The sequence below is a fragment of the Strigops habroptila genome, chromosome 20, assembly GCF_004027225.2.
Source record: "Strigops habroptila isolate Jane chromosome 20, bStrHab1.2.pri, whole genome shotgun sequence".
Classification (NCBI taxonomy): Eukaryota; Metazoa; Chordata; class Aves; order Psittaciformes; family Psittacidae; genus Strigops; species Strigops habroptila.
This window is the reverse complement of record NC_044296.2, coordinates 3,159,714-3,177,232: the sequence shown is the minus strand read 5'-3', so window position 1 is coordinate 3,177,232 and position 17,519 is coordinate 3,159,714. Positions and strand designations below refer to the sequence as shown.

Here is a 17,519-nt window from a genome sequence, read left to right as displayed (position 1 = left end):
AGACCCCAAAGCCCCTCTGAGCCTCTCTGAGCACCCACAACCCTTTGGAGCAGCCCAGTTTCCACCCCACATATTGACCCCGGCCCCCCACAGATGAGACACCCCTCCTCTGCCCTGCAAACCAGGGGGGCCTCGTCAGCCCTCTGACCACCATCAGACAAAGCTGCTACAGCTCCATGGGCTTCAGCTAAGTGGTTCTCACAGCTTTTCCTATGAGAAATCAGGGAATGGCGATGGTGTCCCAGTCCTGCTGCACCCTGTTGTCCTGCTTTGCCCTGGCAGCTCCCGGCCATGCTAAGCGGTCCAGAGTCGTGCTGGGATGTGGAGGTGCCCAAGCCGGGTTCCTGGTGGGGCTGGTTTCTGTATTCGGCATCTTCTGGAGGGTTCAACACATGTTCCATTTGGGGACACGTGGGTGCAGAGCTCTTGTCAGAGGGCCAGAGGGAGCCACGGGCTGGCACCAGGGTGAAATACAAACTCCAGGCTCAGCTTCTGAATATTTACCATAATTATTAACAACAATCCTATTTATACCCTGGAATCACCGGAGCAGCTCCAGTCCCAGGGTACGAACAAGCAGCAAAGAGCCAGTCCTTGCTGCAGGAAGGCCACCATCTAAAAGCAGCTACAGGATTCCGTGGTTGGCACTGGCACATCCTGGCAGCCACAACTCAAGTCCAGTGTCTGTGGAGAACCACCATGGAGCCACCACTGGCCCCTTTGGCAAGGCCTTGGCAGAGGTGGGGTGTGAGGATGGTGACCCTCTCCCTGCCTCCACGCAGCCACTGTATGCGGCTCAGATCTTCTGCACATAGTTTCCAGGGAAAAGCCCTTCCTTGCCGTGCAGCCGGCCCTTCCACCAGCCCGAGATATCTGCAAAGAGGGAAAAAGAAGAGCTGGGTCAGGCGAGGTGCTGCCATAGGGCACAGAGAGGAAAACTCTTGAGACTCCACTTGCAGCACTGTGTGCACTTCTGGTGTCCCCAGCATAAGAAGGACATGGAGCTACAAGGATGCTGGAGAGGGACTCTTCATCAGGGACTGCAGTGATAGGACAAGGGGTGATGCTTTAAACTGAAACAGGGGAAGTTCAGCATAGATATAAGGCAGAAGTTCTTCCCTGTGAGGGTGCTGAGGCGCTGGCACAGGGTGCCCAGAGAAGCTGTGGCTGCCCCATCCCTGGCAGTGTTCAAGGCCAGGTTGGACACAGAGGCTTGGAGCAACCTGCTCTAGTGGAAGGTGTCCCTGCCCGTGGCAGGGGTTGGAGCTGGATGAGCTTTAAGGTCCCTTCAACCCAAACCATTCTATGATTCTATAAGCTGGGCAGGGCAGGGGTTTGGTGGCACCTTCCAGCAGGATGTCGATGATGTCCCCCACGTTGAAGCTGAGCTCGTCCACGTCCTGCCCGACGTACTGGTAGAGCGCCTGGCAGCGCGGCAGGGCCGCCTTGGGCTGTGGCTTGGGACGCCCGGCCGGAGGCGGCCGCTGGCTCAGGCTGCGCCGGCGCTGCATGCTGCGGGGCCGGGAGAAACTGTGTTCACATCGGGAGAGCAGAAGGGCTCCATCCTTCCTTCCCACCCTGCTCCCCTCCAACAACCCAACCTGCTGTTCTGTGCCTGCGGCTCAGCTGGGTCCTCCCAGTGCAGTGACTGGGAGAACTGGAATGTGCATGAGCCTGGTTGATGACAGCAAAACCAGCTTGCCCAGACCTGGCTGGGCTGTTGGTTGGGCAACCAAGGTGCTCAGAGGGGAAAGAACATCTCCTGGGGCTGGCAGCAGTGGGATGGGGCAGGGAGGAGGATGTGCCTACCCGGACCTACCCGGCCACCCCCTGGTCAGGCACATTGAGGAAATCCATGTTGTGCTCTGACGGGGGCCGTGTCTTCGGCTGGTGGCTGGCGTTCCGAGGGGGTAACACTGAAGCCGGTGGCCCCCGTGCCTGCTTCTGGGCTGCCTTGTGAGTGTCCCGCTGAGCCCGGCCATCTCCGCGTGGGAATTGGGGTGCCCCATTCCTGCAGGCTCCTGGGAGAACCCCGCCAGGATGGTGCATTACAGGGGCCCATGCTCAGCCTGCACTCCCCGGGACCGCAGTGCTGGCTGGACCCAGGCTGGCGTCCTCACACCCTGGTACCGCCTGGCACTGCCCTGCTCACCTCTGGGTGCTGGTGGGGCGCTTCGGGAGGGCGCTGGGCACCTGCTGCCACCTCCGCGCTGTGTCGCTCCTTTCCTCGTGGGCTCTGGGGGGACACAAGCCCCCCGTTAGGTGGCAGTGGGCTGCCCCCACCGTTTGTACCCAGCTGCCTTTCTCCCTGTGCTGCCCCGTCACCAGAGCAGAAGCGGGTCCCTCCTGAGTGAACCACAAACCCGCAGGGCTGGGGCACATGATGGCTCATCCCGGTGTTCCCAAGCCTCCAGTAGTGTTGTGGTGCCCTCCCTTTCCCCCCCTCACCCCCTGAACACCCTGGCACTCACTGGCATTCCTGGGGAGCCCATCCCCGATGCTGACCGTAAGGGTTTTGCCTCCAGCTTTGAGGATGGCCACATCGCCCTGTCCTCTGATGAAGGTGATGCTGCGGGTGCCGCCACCTCCCCAGCCCTCCTTCTTCACCCGAAACTGTAGTCTAGGGGACAGAGAGGCCATGAGACCACGGTGACAGCACCCTGTCCTGCTTCGTCGCCTCTCCCAGCCTCTATTCTTACGTGTCCTTGAAGGAGAGGCTCAGCTTGCTGTGGGTGAGCTCCTCGTAGCGTTTGCACAGCAGGCTGATCAGCTCCGTCTTGAAGATGGACTCCAAGAAATTGTCGGCATTGTTCTCATGGAGGATGAAGAAATCATCCTGCCTGGTGCTAGGAGAGCAACCCCGGTGTGGGGTGTCAGTGGGGGGCAAGACTGGTGCCAGCCAGTGCTGGGGGAGATCTGGGTTTGCCCTGAGGACATTTGGAGGGTGATTTGTGCTGGAAACCTTCCTGGGTTCCAAAGTCCCATCTGCAAAGCACTCTGTGGGAGCATCATCCCCATGGCTCCATAGGCAAGGGGCTGGGGCCTGGCCACAGGCACCGGGGCATGGGGAGGATGGTGGAGCTGATGAGTGAAGCCTGACCACATGGTTAGATATAAGGAAGTTATAGGTTAGGTGTAAGAAAGAAGTTCTTCCCTATGAGGGTGGTGAGGCATTAGCACAGGTTGCCCAAAGAAGTGGTGAATGCTCCATCCCTGGCAGTGTTCAAGGCCAGGTTGACCAGGTTGGACCCCTCCTTGGGCAACATGGTTGGGACTGGAAGATTTTAAGGTTCTTTCCAACCCAAACCATTCTATGTTTCTATGATTCTGTGGACGCCCTGTGCAGAGCCCGTGCTAAGGGACGCACCTCAGCGAGACACCGCTCACCGCTTGCAGCTCCACCTTCTTCTTGAGCACCTCCTTGATCTGCCCCTTCTCAGGACCTTTCTTTACCTTCTCCCGCCCGATCAGGTAGAAGTACTTGGGAGTGAGGATGAAGTCCCGCTTGATGGGCTGGGAAAGGGCAGAAGCAGGAGGTGAGAAGATGTCTGCAGGGGGGCACAAATGCCACACACACATCCCACATTGGCCAGCCACCACGAGCCACAACCTGGCCTGTCCCGTGCCCCTGGTGGGTCCATGTACCTTGAATCTCCGGTCGTACTTAGTGATGCAGTCGGCGAAGTCTACCCGCTCCCGCTTGGCCAGGAACTGGCGCAGCTCCGGCCGCTCCTCCATGCCCAGGTAATCGCCCACAAAGTTCCTGTTGATGCTGTTCCTCCTCCGCTCTTTGAAGTTGTAGAGGATGTTGGAGGCTGTGGGGAACCCCGAGGTGATGCTGGTCAGACAGGGCTCAACCCTCAACCCCTGCCTGCCCGCTTGGCCAGTGCCTGCCCTCCCAAACTGGCTGTGGGGGTTGTGGGAGCTGTCACATAGATTATGGCAGCAAGAAATGGGGCTCATTTTATGCCATGGGAGGAATCCAAGCTGCTTGAACTTGACTGGCTTTGAAACCCCTTAACTGCCTTCAAAAAACCTTGTGCTGCATGAGGGAGGGAGGGACCCCACTGCTTTCCGGGTTTTCCCCCTTGATTTGTCACTGCATGCTTGGGAGGGTGGGAAAACTCCCATGATGGGGTCGGGTGATGACCACTGGCCTTTCCCATCCCTCTGCAAACACTGACTCCCAGCTACTCCTCTCGGTCCCTTTGCAGGCAACGAACTGCAGAGTGAGATAGCGCAGGGTCTGGTTTCTGTCCTATGACCCTTCCCAGGGCTGGAAATAGGAGCAAGAAATCTGTGCCTGCCTTTAAGATGTAGAAAAAGCCCCCGGGCATCTCATGGGCTAGTCTCTCCTCACTCTCCCTCCTCAATAATGCCACAATTGGGAGCTGGGTTTCCACTCTCCTGCCGCTCTGGCAGCTCTCCCCATCTAAGGGCACCCTAAAAGTGCCCTAAAATGGGTTCCAGGGTGCTGGTGTCCCCATCTTTGCCCGATCTTACCCTCCTCTCGCATCTGCTCATACTTCCGGATGGCAATGTGCCGGCGCCAGGCATTCTGGATCACCCTGGCAAAGCCGTCGAATTTCCTCTCCCGCATCTCTTCGAGGAGGAAGAGCTGGGAGAGCCATGGGGTGCTGAGCACGGCCAGCAGGGCCATGATGAGCCCCAGCAGCATCACTTCCCCTGCACATCAACACCCCAAACCCTCTCCAGCGTTGCCCAGAGCGATGCTAAGCTCCATGCAGCGTTCCCCGGGTATGTAGGGGTGTGGGGTCACCTACCGATTCGGGGTTCTTGACAAACACCTTGCTCCGACCCATCTGGTACTGGTCCGGGTCCATGTTGACGGAGCGCAGCAAGTGCTGCACCCCTTGCCGCTCCTCCCCACGCCAGGACGGCCACGTCTCGGGGGTCAGGATGGCGTAGCTGCGGGGAGAAGGGATGTGGGTCACGGCTGGGCTGTGGGGATGTGGGGGGGACACGCCACCCCCATGCTGGTGGGCACTCACCGCTGCAGGAATTTCTGGAAGAGGCGGCGGTAGGCGAACCCTGCCCGGCGCACCCGGATGTTCTCCTTCAGCCCCAGGTACTCGACTTGGTGCTTCACCCTGCGGAGCCAGGAGGGACAGGCTTGGAGCAGGATGGCAGGGATGGTGACGGGACCTGCTTGTGCCCTTGGGCCACTGCTTTGCACCGGGACACCCATGACTGTGCATGTGTGAGAGCTTCTTGGGGCTTGGATGGAGCCTCTCTGTGTTGCATGTGGAGGGGTCTGTGTGTCCCCACATGCTCCTCAGCACCCACCTTGTGTTCCCCTGGGTCTGTGGACAGCACAGAGGGACCATCCCGGGGGTGTAGATTTTGGAGGAAACCTAGTCCTGGCCACATCTCCATGGCTGGGTCCCTTTCCCTGGGCTCTGTGAGCTTCCTGATACACCATGAGGGGCCTCTGTTACCTGCTTTCCTCCCAGTCCCGGGGTTTCTTGGTCTCGTTGGGCTTGATGCAGCGGATGTAGTGTGGTGTGCACTTCATGAGCGTGTTCACCAGGTCATTAGCCTGTTTCTGTTGCAAGGATTGATCTCTGTACCATTAAAGGCATTGGTGGGAGTCCATCACCCTGCTGCTGCCCCAGAAGCAGCTACTGCCCTGCAGCCTCTGCGACATACCTTGATTTTGGAGCCCGCCGTGGTCGGTCGCCCCTTTTTGTCAGAGTCAAGCTTTTCTGGGAAAAGCATCCGGATGAAACCACTGCAAGGCAGGAGGTGACAGTCCCCGGCTGAGAGCCGCCAGGCTCCCCAAGCTCAGCATGGGCCCAGCATGGGCTGAGCTGGAACCAGCTCCAGCTCAGCACCCTGGCTGAGCCCATCCCCGCTGGGTGCCCCTTGACTGGGTAGGACGGGTGCCAGTGGGTGAGCATCCTTCTGCCCAGCCCTGCAGCCCCTCGTGCTGCTGCACTCCACAGGGAGCTTCAACTAGATGGGGGGAGGTTGGAATTAGATGATCTTAAGGTCCTTTCCAACGCAAAGCAGTCTGTGATTCTATGATTCTATGAGTGCTGCTGGTACCCACAGAGCAATGCAGGATGCCGAGCACCCCAAAGCTTTGGTTCCAGCAAAGCTTTATGGTCTGGATGTTGAGGATGCTGCCCTCTGCCCCAGCCTTTTTGGGGTGTCCCCCAGGATCACAGCACTGCCAGGACTCACTATTCACTGCTCTGCATGAGCTCAATCAAGTCCGTGAAGAGCACGTCCCGGTTGCGCTCGCAGAAGCTGTTCACGTCGTAGGAGACCTGGGAACAGGAGGGGAGCTCAGCCCCGTGCCAGGGCTGTGGGGTGTGGATGTGGGGTGTGAGGTGTGGGGGCTGTACCTTGCCAGCATAGTGGTGGATGATGAAGCCTGAGCTCCAGCTGTTGAAGTGCTCGTGGGTGCCCACAGCCGCCTGCAGCTTCTGCAGCAGGGTCTGGTCCGCACCCTCGCCGGTGGCGTGCATGGTGGCACAGACGTCGTCCAGGACACTCATGATCCCAGGAGGGTTCTGGAGAGGGAGAGTGAAGCCATGGGTGTCCAAAGGCTGCAGGCAGGGCCCAGTCCTGCATCTAGCTGTGCTCAAGTGCCCCGCAATGTTTAATGCTGCTTCACGCTGAACCGCAGCTTAGGTTAAGGATGCAGAGCTGCTGTTCTCTAAAGGATGCTCCTGGCAGGACCAGCTTCTGCCACCCGTCCTCAGCACCCAGCCCATCCGGCAGCACATTCCCTGGTGCCTCAGCTCCCTGAGAAAGCCTCCTTGGGAGGAGGAGACCCCACTCACCAGCTTGTTCTCTATCAGGTCACACACCACCTTGTTGTTGAAGTACTGGATCTGGGTCCACTTGATCCCCTCCTGCACATACTCCTCCTGGGAAGCACAGGGAGAGCCAAGTGGCTCATGACCCATGGGATAGGCTGCAGTCCCCTGCTCCGGCCATGGTGCCAGGACTGGCCAGTGGTGGGGGTGCAGAAATTGGGGTGCTAATGCAGCCCCGCAGCACCCCCAGCCCAGCCCCCCCGTACCTGCTCTGCCTTCAGGGTCAGCTCTATGAAGATCTGCTGCAGTTTCTCGTTCACAAAGTTAATGCAGAATTGCTCAAAGCCATTTTTCTGCAAAAGGGCAAAAGATGAAAGAGGAGATGGGGCTGAGTTGGCTTTTGCTCCTCTCACCATGCTGGGGGGACCTCAAACAGCAGAGCCTTTGGGTGCTGCTCCAGGGACTCTTCCTGCAGCCATTGACTGCTACCAGCCTCCTGCTCCAGCTGCTCTCCTTGCTGCAGAACCAGGGAAGGACATTCCCCAACTGGGCTCCTACAGCAAAGCAACACATACCTGGAATATTTCGAAGCCATAGATGTCCAGCACCCCGATGCTGTACTCCTCATACGGCTTCTGCATAGCCCGGTTGATAGACTGCAGGGAGAGATGGGATGAGCCACCTTCACTGGGGCTGGTCACACACAGGAGTGGGTGCTGAGCATCGCCATCATGCCCATCCTGTTGGTACCACGCACCTCCACGAGGAAGTCAAAGACACGTGCGTAGAGCCCCTTGGCCAGGGCGTCCCGGGTATAAGCCGCCTGCTCCACATTGAGGGTGACAGTGATGGACTCGGAGCGGCCGCCCCACTTGCTGTCCATTTTCCTGCTGGTGACCTTCTCGTTGAGGCGGTCCTGGTCGATCCCCAGCAGGTAGGCAGGGAAGGCCAGGGCTGGGCAGGGTGAGGAGGGGAGTCAGGGCTGCCTGTTCCTCGTATACCCCTGGCATGCTGCCTGCAGCCACTGCTGTACCCCTCGGCCCCATCCGAATGCAAAGGACACCAGCGGTGCAGCTACCAAGGATGTGGGTCGTGGTCCTCCCCCTGCTAAATCACAGCAAGCAACTCCTGGCATCCTTCTCCTTATTAATTAAGCTCTGGTGTGCCATTTGCTCACTGCCTCAGTTTCCCCATGTCTGATGCTGATGTTGCCTCTCTTCTCTGCCAGGGTATTTATGCTATGAAGAGTTTGCAATTCTTTGCCAAGGGCCTCTGCGAGCATCCCCATTGCCCTCTGGAGCAGTTGGCTACTCACAGTCAGCGTTTTCCACCCGAGCATAGTTGCCTTCCTCCTGAAAGCTGATGTTTCCCAGGTGGAGGATCCCGGCCACGATCTGCAGCACCAGCTGCTGGTCTTCGCCCCGGATGCCGATAACCTGCATGGCGTTCTGGGGATGTGGGGACCCCATCAGCCCCTGCCCAGCTGCAGCCGCCTTTGGGGTCTCCCCATCCTGGCCACTCACCATGGTCTCATGGAAGTCACCGCGATCATCTGTGCCCTCCACCTGGTACGTGTCCGACTGGTTCAGGTAGTAGTAATAATCTGGGCTCATGATGCCCAGGTTCTGCCGCTGCTCTTGGGATGCCCCTTCGACGAGCTGGGTGAGAAATGGGAATTGCAGTTACGCAGCCTCTGGCTCCGCAGCAGCCCGGCCAGATCCGTGCCCCCCATACCTGGTAGTAGATGTGGAAATTCCTCTCGCACTCATTCTGGCTCACCACCCGGGACTTCTCCAGCAGAAAGTTGGAGATCTTCCCCCCGTCGGGCTCTCCGCCCCGGCTGAACTGGATCTCAAAGTACTTCCCCTGCCCAGCACAGCTCCCACTCAGAGCCATGGCCAATCCCCTGGCTCCGGCTTCTCTCCCCCTTCTCCCAGAGCATTGCTGGGATGAATCCTGGCTGTGGTGCTGGCCCTCTGTACCTGTCCTAGTGACTTACAAAGCGGCTGGAGTTGTTGTTCCGGACGGTTTTGGCATTTCCAAAGGCTTCCAGCAGTGGGTTGGACTGCAGGATGATCTCCTTCACATGCTGTGGGGCAGAGGTGGGAGAGGGCTGAGCCAGGGCTGCTCCATGTGCCACCATCAGATGGTGGGGAGCAGTTGGGAGGTGAAGGGATGCAGGACACTGTGGCTTGGGCAGACGTACCTGCACTTTCTTACCACCCCCGGACACTTTGGAGATGTAGCCCATGATGTATTTCGCTGCCACTGTCTTCCCGGCCCCACTTTCTCCACTGTGTCAATGGCAAAGCAGAGGAGACATGAATCAGCTCATCCTGGGGTGCCCAGGGTAGGATGCTGGAGCAGGGCTGGGAGTGATGATGGGTAGCAGGGGCTGTGTCCTTCCTCCTGCCACATACTCTGAGCGTGTGGCAGTGCCATTGCTGGGGATGGGGCTGCCTGGGTGCTCTGGGCTATAAGCAGGGCCGGAGCAAGGCTGGGTGAGGAGCTGCTCCTGGAGAAGATGTCAGATTTCTTATTGCTGGATTTTGGAGGGGAGGAGGGAGACTTGGAAGCCTCAAGGGGAAGTTGCTTGCCTTGCCCCACATCCTGATATTGCCCTTGCAACATTCAGCCGGAAAGGAGCATTGCACAAGGCTTGGTCCCTGACTGGGACAACTCAGTCACAGCCCTGGCTGGTGTTCATGGCCCAGGATCATAGAATGCCAGACTGGTTTGGGTTGGAAGGGACCTTAAAGCTCCTCCAGCTCCAACCCCCTGCCACGGGCAGGGACACCTTCCACTAGAGCAGGTTGCTCCAAGCCCCTGTGTCCAACCTGGCCTTGAACACTGCCAGGGATGGGGCAGCCACAGCTTCTCTGGGCACCCTGTGCCAGCGCCTCAGCGCCCTCACAGGGAAGAGCTTCTGCCTCAGAGCTCATCTCAATCTCCCCTCTGGCAGGTTAAAGCCATTCCCCTTGGCCTGTCCCTACAGGCCCTTGTCCAAAGCCCCTCTCCAGGTTTCCTGGAGCCCCTTTAGGCACTGGAGCTGCTCTAAGGTCTCCCCTTCAGGAGCCTTCTCTTCTCCAGGCTGCCCCAGCCCAGCTCTCTCAGCCTGGCTCCAGAGCAGAGCTGCTCCAGACCTTGCAGTATCTCTGTGGCCCTTCTCTGGACACTGGGGTCCCCCCAGGCACCTCCATGCACTGGGTTCGCCAGGCATCAGCGTCAGCTGCCTCTTGCTGCTGCCCAACTGCTGTGTTTAGCTGGGATGCCCCCAGCATGGTGGGAGAAGTGGTGGTGGGGACATCACCAGCGCCAGGACAGTGGCAGAGGGTCCCTGGTTGTGCCTCACATATCCCCTACCTGATGATGACACACTGGTTCTCCCCATCGATCAGCATGTTGCGGTACATGTTATCGGTCAGGGCGTAGATATGGGGGGGATTTTCATACTGAGCCTAAAAGGGGAGCAAGGACAGCAGCAAAGAGCCATCAGCTCCTCTCCCTGAGCCCCCTCAGCTCTGCTCATGCACTGCACAGGGCAGTGGCACACAGCAGGGATGGGGAATTACTCTCTTGCCCCCAAAGGGGACACTTATGGGACCAAATTAAACCCAGTGAACCCCTGGTCACCCCCCCATGGCACGGAGCCGCCTCACCGCGCCCTGGTACAGCTCCACCTCCCGCTCTGTGAAGTACGGCATCTGCTTGAAGGGGTTGACGGAGATGAGCACCGGCCCGATGTAGGTCTGGGTGGCAGGTTAAGGTCTCTACGTCCTTTCCTATGACCCCCCTTCCTGCCCTAGAGGTAGCGGCAGTGAAAGCAATGGCAGGAAGGTGCTTGTGGGGTTCCTCATCTTGGAAGATGCACCAGGAATACTACACGGGGGTTTTCAGCTCGGGTGCAGGCAGAGCTGCTGCCATGACTTGATGTTCTCCTGGCCACAGGGCGCTGGGTGTCCCCTGCAGTGTGATGGGCACAGGGTGCAACAGGAGCATCCCCTCAGCTCCATGGTCTCTGGCTGAGGATCAGCTCCATAAGTGGCAGTTCCAGCATCCTGCAGCATCCCAGAGTTCCCCCTCTGCTCGTGCTCTCTCTGTGGCTTTTGCAGCAGGAAGCTGTCTCCATTTTCCAACCAGGGAAACTGAGGCACGGAGAGGAAAGGAGCTGATGGCTCCTGCCTTTCCCTGGCCTGCAGCTTCCCCCAGTCACTGGGGTGTGGGCAGGGGCATAGAAAAACTGAGAATCATTCCTGGAAATGATGCAGCAGCAGGATGGGGAGGCTGAGGTCAGGGATGCCAGCGGGGTTACCCGAAGCCCTTGATGTCCTGTTTTCATCCCATCTGACAGCAGGGCAGGGAAGAGCAGCCAAAAGGCAGGAAGAGGTGGGAAATGCAGAAGCACCTCCATTGAGTCAGGACTAGACGGGGCCCTGCACGCAGCAGCACAGAGAAAAAGGAAGAAAGAGGCTGCGTTGGCCCCAAAGCCAACCCTGAAGCACAGTGAAAGCCCCAGTGCTGCTGACGGGGCTGCGTCACCGCGGGATGGGACAGCATCACCTTGTAAGGACAGGGCCACATCTCTAGGGAAACCACAGCCACTCGCAGCGGTGTGGGCTCAGTCCCACCGTGTCCTGCGCCTTGTGGCAGGATCTTGTCCTCTTCCCCATCAGAGCAGGGGCTGCAGCCCCAAGCAGCATGGGGTGAGCAAGGCAAAGGCTCAGCGCCTCAGCTCCCAGCATAGGGTTGGACCAGATGACCTCTTCCAACCCAAACATGAGCCTATGGTTCTAACACCTCCCTGTCTGCACCATGGACCCAAGACCTTCATGCATGGTGCTCAGCACTGTCAACTCCGTGATGGGACTCAGGGACTGCAAAAGGCTCTGGACTGGGGGATGGCGCAGTGGGGGCAACACTGTGCAAGGTGGGAGCTTGATGGTGTTGTCCCAAGTGGCCTGGCACTGGTGGAGAGTGAGGGCTGGCACCTGCACCCTGTGTCTGCAGGGACGGTCCCGACCCATCCAGGGTTTGTGGTAGGTGCAGAGCAGCTGGGATGTGCTGTTGGCATCAGCAGGGTTGGGTGACAGCAACAGGAGTGATGGCCACAACTGCCCTTGGCAGAGGCAGGAAGGTCTCCGGTGTGCAGGAGCAGTGGGATACAGCAGATGAGGGTCTTTGCTCAGTGCTCTTTGCTTAGGGCTTTGTGGCCACAAAGGAAGGACCAAAGTGCATCCCAGGGCACGGCAGGATGGGGATCATGGTTGTTGCAGTGTCTCTGCCAAGTGCAACTCAGCTTGGGAATGGTGGCATTCCCCCAGCTGGTCCCAATCTTGTCCCAGCACAGTGGGGGATAGGATACATTGGGGTAGTCCCAGTTTAGCCCATGCCCTGGCAAAGCCTTGGAGCACAGCCCTGCTGCTCCCTGTCCCGCTGCCTCAGGAAGGATACGAAGATGTAATCATCCATAAAACGCTTCTTGAGGTTCTCCACGATGGCCTCCTCCGAGATCTTGGAGAGCAGCACCATGTCGTCCACACCGCTCTGCTTCACGTTGTGGCTCTGCCAGTGGAAGCGCTCCTTGCTGCCCTGCGGGGAGAGGGTCACAGCGACTGCACCAGGGCCAGCACTGCTGGGACTGGGGCTCCAGGCCCGGATCCAGCCCCAGCTCCCCTGAGGGGCTCCAAAACAGGCACCTTTGGGTGGTGCAAAAGGGTGTTTTGGCCACGCTGGGAATTTGCAAAGCTCCAAATCTCAGCACTGCTGCATCTGGGCTTGCCCCATCCCTCTGCCTCACCCTGGGGAGAAGCAGCCAGGGTACTGCCAGCCTGAGGTGTTTGTAACATCACCCTGCTCGTAATGGGGGTAACAAAGGACTAACAAGCAACTGCTGATGGGTTAACGGGGCAGTAGAAATAACCCAGAGGAAGGCCAAAAATTGCAGCCGGTGTCCCCACCACTGCACATCCTCTGCACCCCTGTGTCCTCTTTGCACCAGGGCAGAGGAGCGACTGTGTCCCCACCACCCTCTGCTCCCTGCCCAGGGAGATGCTGCCCCCCAAGTTCCCCAGCTCTGTCCTTGGGGGCCGTGGGACAGCAGCAAAAACTGTGAGCTGTGATTTGAGCCCTTGTGGGGCTGAGCACAGCCCCGGGCTGGGACGGGAGGGGAAGATTTCACCATGCAAAGAGAAACCGACTGAAGGGCCCCTTGTCCTGCACGCTGCAGAGGAACCTGCTGAACATGGCTGCAGTGCCTGGGAGGGGACACCCCATCTGGGCCTGCCCATGGCCCCTGCGGTTCCGCTTTCACCCCAGTGCTCCTGGCACCGATTTCACTTCTCCTCCCCACCGTCACCCCCAGCCTCTTGCTCTTTCCATTTCCCTTTTCTTCTCTTCCCCTTTTGGTTCATTTTCCTGCTCAAGGTTTCAGGCCTCCAGACCCCGATGCTTTTGCACCCTCTGGCCAGCCCCGGCTTGTTGCAGCCCCTGCACCCACCCTCAGATGCACCATCGCAATGGAACCACCATGGGAGCACTGGGGAGCTCTGCAGCATCATGCTGCTTCCCCTCGGTACCTCCCCGCTGCACTGCTGGGTTTTGCAACCCAAAATACCATGCACCCCAAAAACCCCAAGTGCAGCTCGAGCCCCATAGCTGGCAGAGCGGCTTTTGGCTTCGTTGTCCCACCACCTTCCCTTGGGATGCATGGACCTGGGTCAGCTCAGGGGGCCTGAAACCATTTGGGGAGCAGCTTCTCTTCCTCCTGTTTGTTGCTTATAGGCCTTTTTCTTGCTTTTCCCTCCTCTTCCACCCTCCATGCTAATAAGCCCTTAGAAAAGCCACCCAGGAAAGCGCAAGCGGGCTCAGCACCCACTCCACGTCACTGTGCTGTCCCCTAGGAGCTGCCCAGCTTCACCCAACCTGCCCAAAACCTTGTGCTTCAGGAGGAGAAGAGCAGGTCAGGAGGAGCCCATGGGGAGCCCCACACCTCAGTTCCCCATCCCCTGTCTCCGTGACCCTGAGCCGTCTGGCACAGGCACCCCATGGGGCTTTCACAGCTGGTTATGGCACCAAATTCAGGCAAATTTGAGTATTTCCTGTATTGCAAGTTGGTGCTTTTGAGGTGGCACTCAAGAGTTTCTCCTTCTACAGTCAAATGGCTGCTCGGAGCTGCCCGCAGCCTTCGCGACACCTCCTCTTCCTCCCAGCACAGATTAGGTGCTTTCCTGGCTCTGCTGGGGCGCCTGATGCAGCCCCACTGCAGGGAAAACACTGGATCACTGTAAACGAAGGCTTTGTCCCCGATGTCTGCAAGGCCAGGGGTGTTTATGCCCTGTGTCTGGGAGCACAAGGTCACCCTGGCTCTCATTGGCAGGTCTGGAGAGGCTGTACAGGGGGTTTTGTGCTGTCAGGGCTCACCCTGCTCCTGTTGTGGGGAGGATGTAGAGGAATGATGCTCCCTCAAAACCATGCTCATCACTCCAAGCCCAAACTCAGCACCCAGCGAACCCTCGCGGGATGGGGGCAGCATCCCTGCGGGGAGCAGGGGCACCATCTAGATTTGCTTTCAGAGTTTTGGGGCAGCGGTTCCTTGGTCCCTTCCTCTGTTCCAGGCTAAAGCGAGGGATGAGCTTTAGCTCATCCTGTCGAGCCCTGTCAAGCAGGGGCTCGACAGCCACCGCTGCAGGGGTCGCCAGGGCAGGGGACTGATGGGTCCAAACACCTCCATAAGGCCATTTCACCCTCAATCCAAGCAGGGAGCAGCTTTGAGCAGCCCTTCATCTGTGCTTTCAGGTACAGTTTGCAGCCACATTGCACAAGGGACTTTGCTTTGCCATTAGTCCCATGCATGACGAGTACATGATCCCCATCAGGATCCCCAGCCAAGGATGGGGACTGTCACCATCGCAGCCACCACCAGTGCCCGGGTCTGCGGATGCACCCAGGGTGCAGGACAGGGCGGGGAGCAGCCCTGCAGCAGCAATTGCAAAACGTCATCTGTTTTTCTTCAAAGCTGAGGTCTGAGCCATCAAAAACACCCCGCAAGCCCCAGGTGGGGAGCGGATGCATCCCAAGGTGGCACCTTTGGTCTTGAGATAGTGCAAGCCCAGATACAGCCAACACCTTAAAACCACCGGAAGCCTTGAGGAGAGAAGCGCGGGGTGTTGCATCGGTGTCACAACCCCCAGCACCCAGAGACATGCAGGGTTTGGGGATGGGGCTGGCCCTGGAGCTGGGCCCTCTCAGGGGATGGGGCTGTGGCTGTGCAGCCCTTCACCAAGCTGCAAAACACCTTCAGGTCCTGGGTGGTGGTAGGGGGTGAGCAGTGTTTGCACCTTGTCATAGACAGCGTCTGAGCAGCCTCTCAGAGGTGACAACCACAGCTGTGAGTGGAGGAAAGCTCTGTCTGAGCATGGCCACGTCCCCTTCGTGGCCGGGCAGAAATCTTTGGGGTCCTGGGGGGACCAGAGCTATGGGCTGAAGGACATGGCTGTGGCCACACTGTGCAGACCCTTACTCCACATCTGAGCATCGCCCTGATTTTGAAGGCTTTCATAGAATCACAGAATCCCTTTGGAAGGGACCTCAGAGATCGTCTGGTCATCTAGCGTGACCTAGACTAGATGTCCCAGCACCCTGTCCTTTCATCTTCCTCTTCTGCCTCCAGATCACCTTCCAGCTCTGCCCGCTGCCCTTTCAGCAGCCCGATGTCCTACCCATAGCCCTTGTTCCCTGCATGTGCCAGGGTGCAAGGTCACTGGTACCCAGAGGGTCCTTCCTGGCTCAAGCTGGCTGCCCCCATCACCCCCGCGCACTCTGCCTGCACCATGCTCTGCCCACACCCCGCACCATGAGCGCTGAAACCAGAAGCATTGGAGGGAAGTTGGGCCAAGAGGAACACAAAGGTTCTCCTGTGGGTACCACACTGGGACAGCAAAATCAAACCTACTTTGCGTCTGCCCAACCTCGCTGCCTCGTGTCCTCCATCCTGCTTGGACCCAGGGGCACCAAACCTGCACTCAGCACCCAGCACCATCCCTGGCTGCTGCCCAGCACCGTGCCCTGTGCCAGAGCCTCACCCAGCCCCTGCTCCATGTCCCCAAGCCTGGGCAGCACCATCCCCTCTCCAGCAGGGACTCTGGAAAAGCAGCAAAGGACCGGGATGGGAGCAGGAGGGATGGGCAGCCCTGAGGTGGCAGGAAGGGAGGGTGACATCCCCAAGGGTGCCCGAGGAAGACAGCGTGGGGGATGCCCAGTGAGGGCTTGCACTCACCATGGTGTCCCTGCGTCGTGCCCCCGGGGCCGGGGTGCTGGGGAATCCTGTCACCGGGGGCCCATGGCCACCCCCATGCACTTTGCTTTTGTGTTTCTGCAGCAGCTACAAGCTGCAACTCATTTGATTTTCCTTTTCCTCCTCCCACTTCCTCATTTGATGCTGCTTTGCAGGGGGGTGGGGAGGATGAGGGTGGCTCTGTGCTGTGGGGGGGCCCTGGGTGCTGGGGGGTCACCAGCCTGGGGAAGGGGGTGGTGCTGCAGAAGGTCCTGCAGGGATGCTCAGAGCCTCCAAAAACTCTGCCCCCCCTCATTAGGGCCATGAAGATGCTGCGAGGGCTGGAGCAGCTCTGCTCTGGAGCCAGGCTGAGAGAGCTGGGCTGGGGCAGCCTGGAGAAGAGAAGGCTCTGAAGGGGAGACCTTAAAGCAGCTCCAGTGCCTAAAGGGGCTACAAGAAAGGTGGGAGAGACTTTCTAGCTGGGCCTGTTGCGACAGGACGAGGGGTGATGGTTTTAAACTAAAAGGGGATTCAGGATGTGAAGAAGAAATTGTTTATAATGAGGGTGGTAAAACACTGGCACAGGTTTCCCAGAGAGGTGGTGGATGCACCATCCCTGGAGACATTCCAGGCCAGGCTGGATGTGGTTCTGGGCAACCTGCTTTAGTGGAAGGTGTCCCTGCTCATTGCAGGGGGTTGAACTGGATGAGCCTTCAAAGTCCCTTCCAGCCCAAACCATTCCACGACTCTATGACAACTGCCACCCCCTTCTGAGGTGGCAGTTTGATGTGTCCCCCCTCCAGGGGCAGCCAGTCAGTGCTGGCGGATGCTTGGCTTGAAGGTGGTTTTAGGACCAAGATGCTTTTAGTTGCTGCTGGGTTTTTTTTACGTCTTTTGAATAAAAAAGGCCACATTGGAGGAAATGTTTTGGTTACAAATGGGCTGAAATAATTTCAGAAAGACCATGGCTAGAGCAGCACAGGGGTGTCCCCAGTGTGACAGCAGAGCTCCTGCAAACCCTGCGCGCACACGGACCTGGCTTCTGAGGGAAAAACCTCACCGAGGAAGCAGTTATTAAAGATCTGCATATGAGTACTAGAAAAACATGGAGTAAACAAGCCTTTGATTTCCTTTCCTGTCTAATAGCAAAGGATAGATTTTCACAGGAAACCAACTGCCAAAGTGAATCCTAGAATCCCAGACTGGGTTGGAAGCGGCCTTAAAGCTCATCCAGTTCCAACCCCCTGCCACGGGCAGGGACACCTTCCACTAGAGCAGGTTGCTCCAAGCCCCTGTGTCCAACCTGGCCTTGAACACTGCCAGGGATGGGGCAGCCACAGCTTCTCTGGGCACCCTGTGCCAGCACCTCAGCACCCTCACAGGGAAGAGCTTCTGCCTCAGAGCTCATCTCAATCTCCCCTCTGGCAGGTTAAAGCCATTCCCCCTTGTCCTATTGTTAC

At 58.5% G+C, this 17,519-nt stretch overlaps 1 protein-coding gene across 3 annotated transcripts; it reads right to left on the bottom strand.

The window, feature by feature from the left end:
* Nucleotides 1-485: 485 nt before the first annotated feature.
* On the bottom strand, nt 486-16,167 carry MYO1F (myosin IF). 3 transcript variants are annotated; one of them, XR_003994736.1, is made up of 28 exons: nt 16,063-16,167; nt 12,240-12,377; nt 10,448-10,537; nt 10,152-10,246; nt 8,995-9,082; nt 8,788-8,877; nt 8,523-8,654; nt 8,312-8,446; nt 8,104-8,236; nt 7,546-7,742; nt 7,364-7,444; nt 7,055-7,141; nt 6,813-6,899; nt 6,372-6,539; nt 6,208-6,293; nt 5,671-5,752; nt 5,460-5,566; nt 5,013-5,111; nt 4,785-4,929; nt 4,504-4,618; nt 3,646-3,815; nt 3,368-3,513; nt 2,700-2,846; nt 2,506-2,620; nt 2,153-2,236; nt 1,820-2,021; nt 1,346-1,512; nt 486-873 (listed from the first exon to the last, which is right to left on the bottom strand). XR_003994736.1 is itself a non-coding variant. In XM_030509333.1 (28 exons), the coding sequence occupies exons 1-28, from the start codon at nt 16,063-16,065 to the stop codon at nt 797-799; spliced, it is 3,300 nt and encodes a 1,099-aa protein (XP_030365193.1). In that variant the 5' UTR covers nt 16,066-16,167; the 3' UTR covers nt 486-796. The 3 variants fall into 3 exon arrangements, 1 of the variants encoding a protein (XP_030365193.1); XR_003994737.1 differs by having other exon boundaries at nt 2,472-2,620; nt 3,388-3,513; XM_030509333.1 differs by having other exon boundaries at nt 2,472-2,620.
* Nucleotides 16,168-17,519: the final 1,352 nt, after the last annotated feature.

Bases quoted from the DNA above. Each gene is read 5' to 3' on its own strand.
- MYO1F (XM_030509333.1), bottom strand. The intron at 7,142-7,363 runs GTATGTGTTGCT...GCCCTTTTGCAG, and splicing joins ATGGCTTCGAAATATTCCAG to AAAAATGGCTTTGAGCAATT. The intron at 5,753-6,207 runs GTGAGTCCTGGC...CCTGCCTTGCAG, and splicing joins CTCATGCAGAGCAGTGAATA to TGGTTTCATCCGGATGCTTT.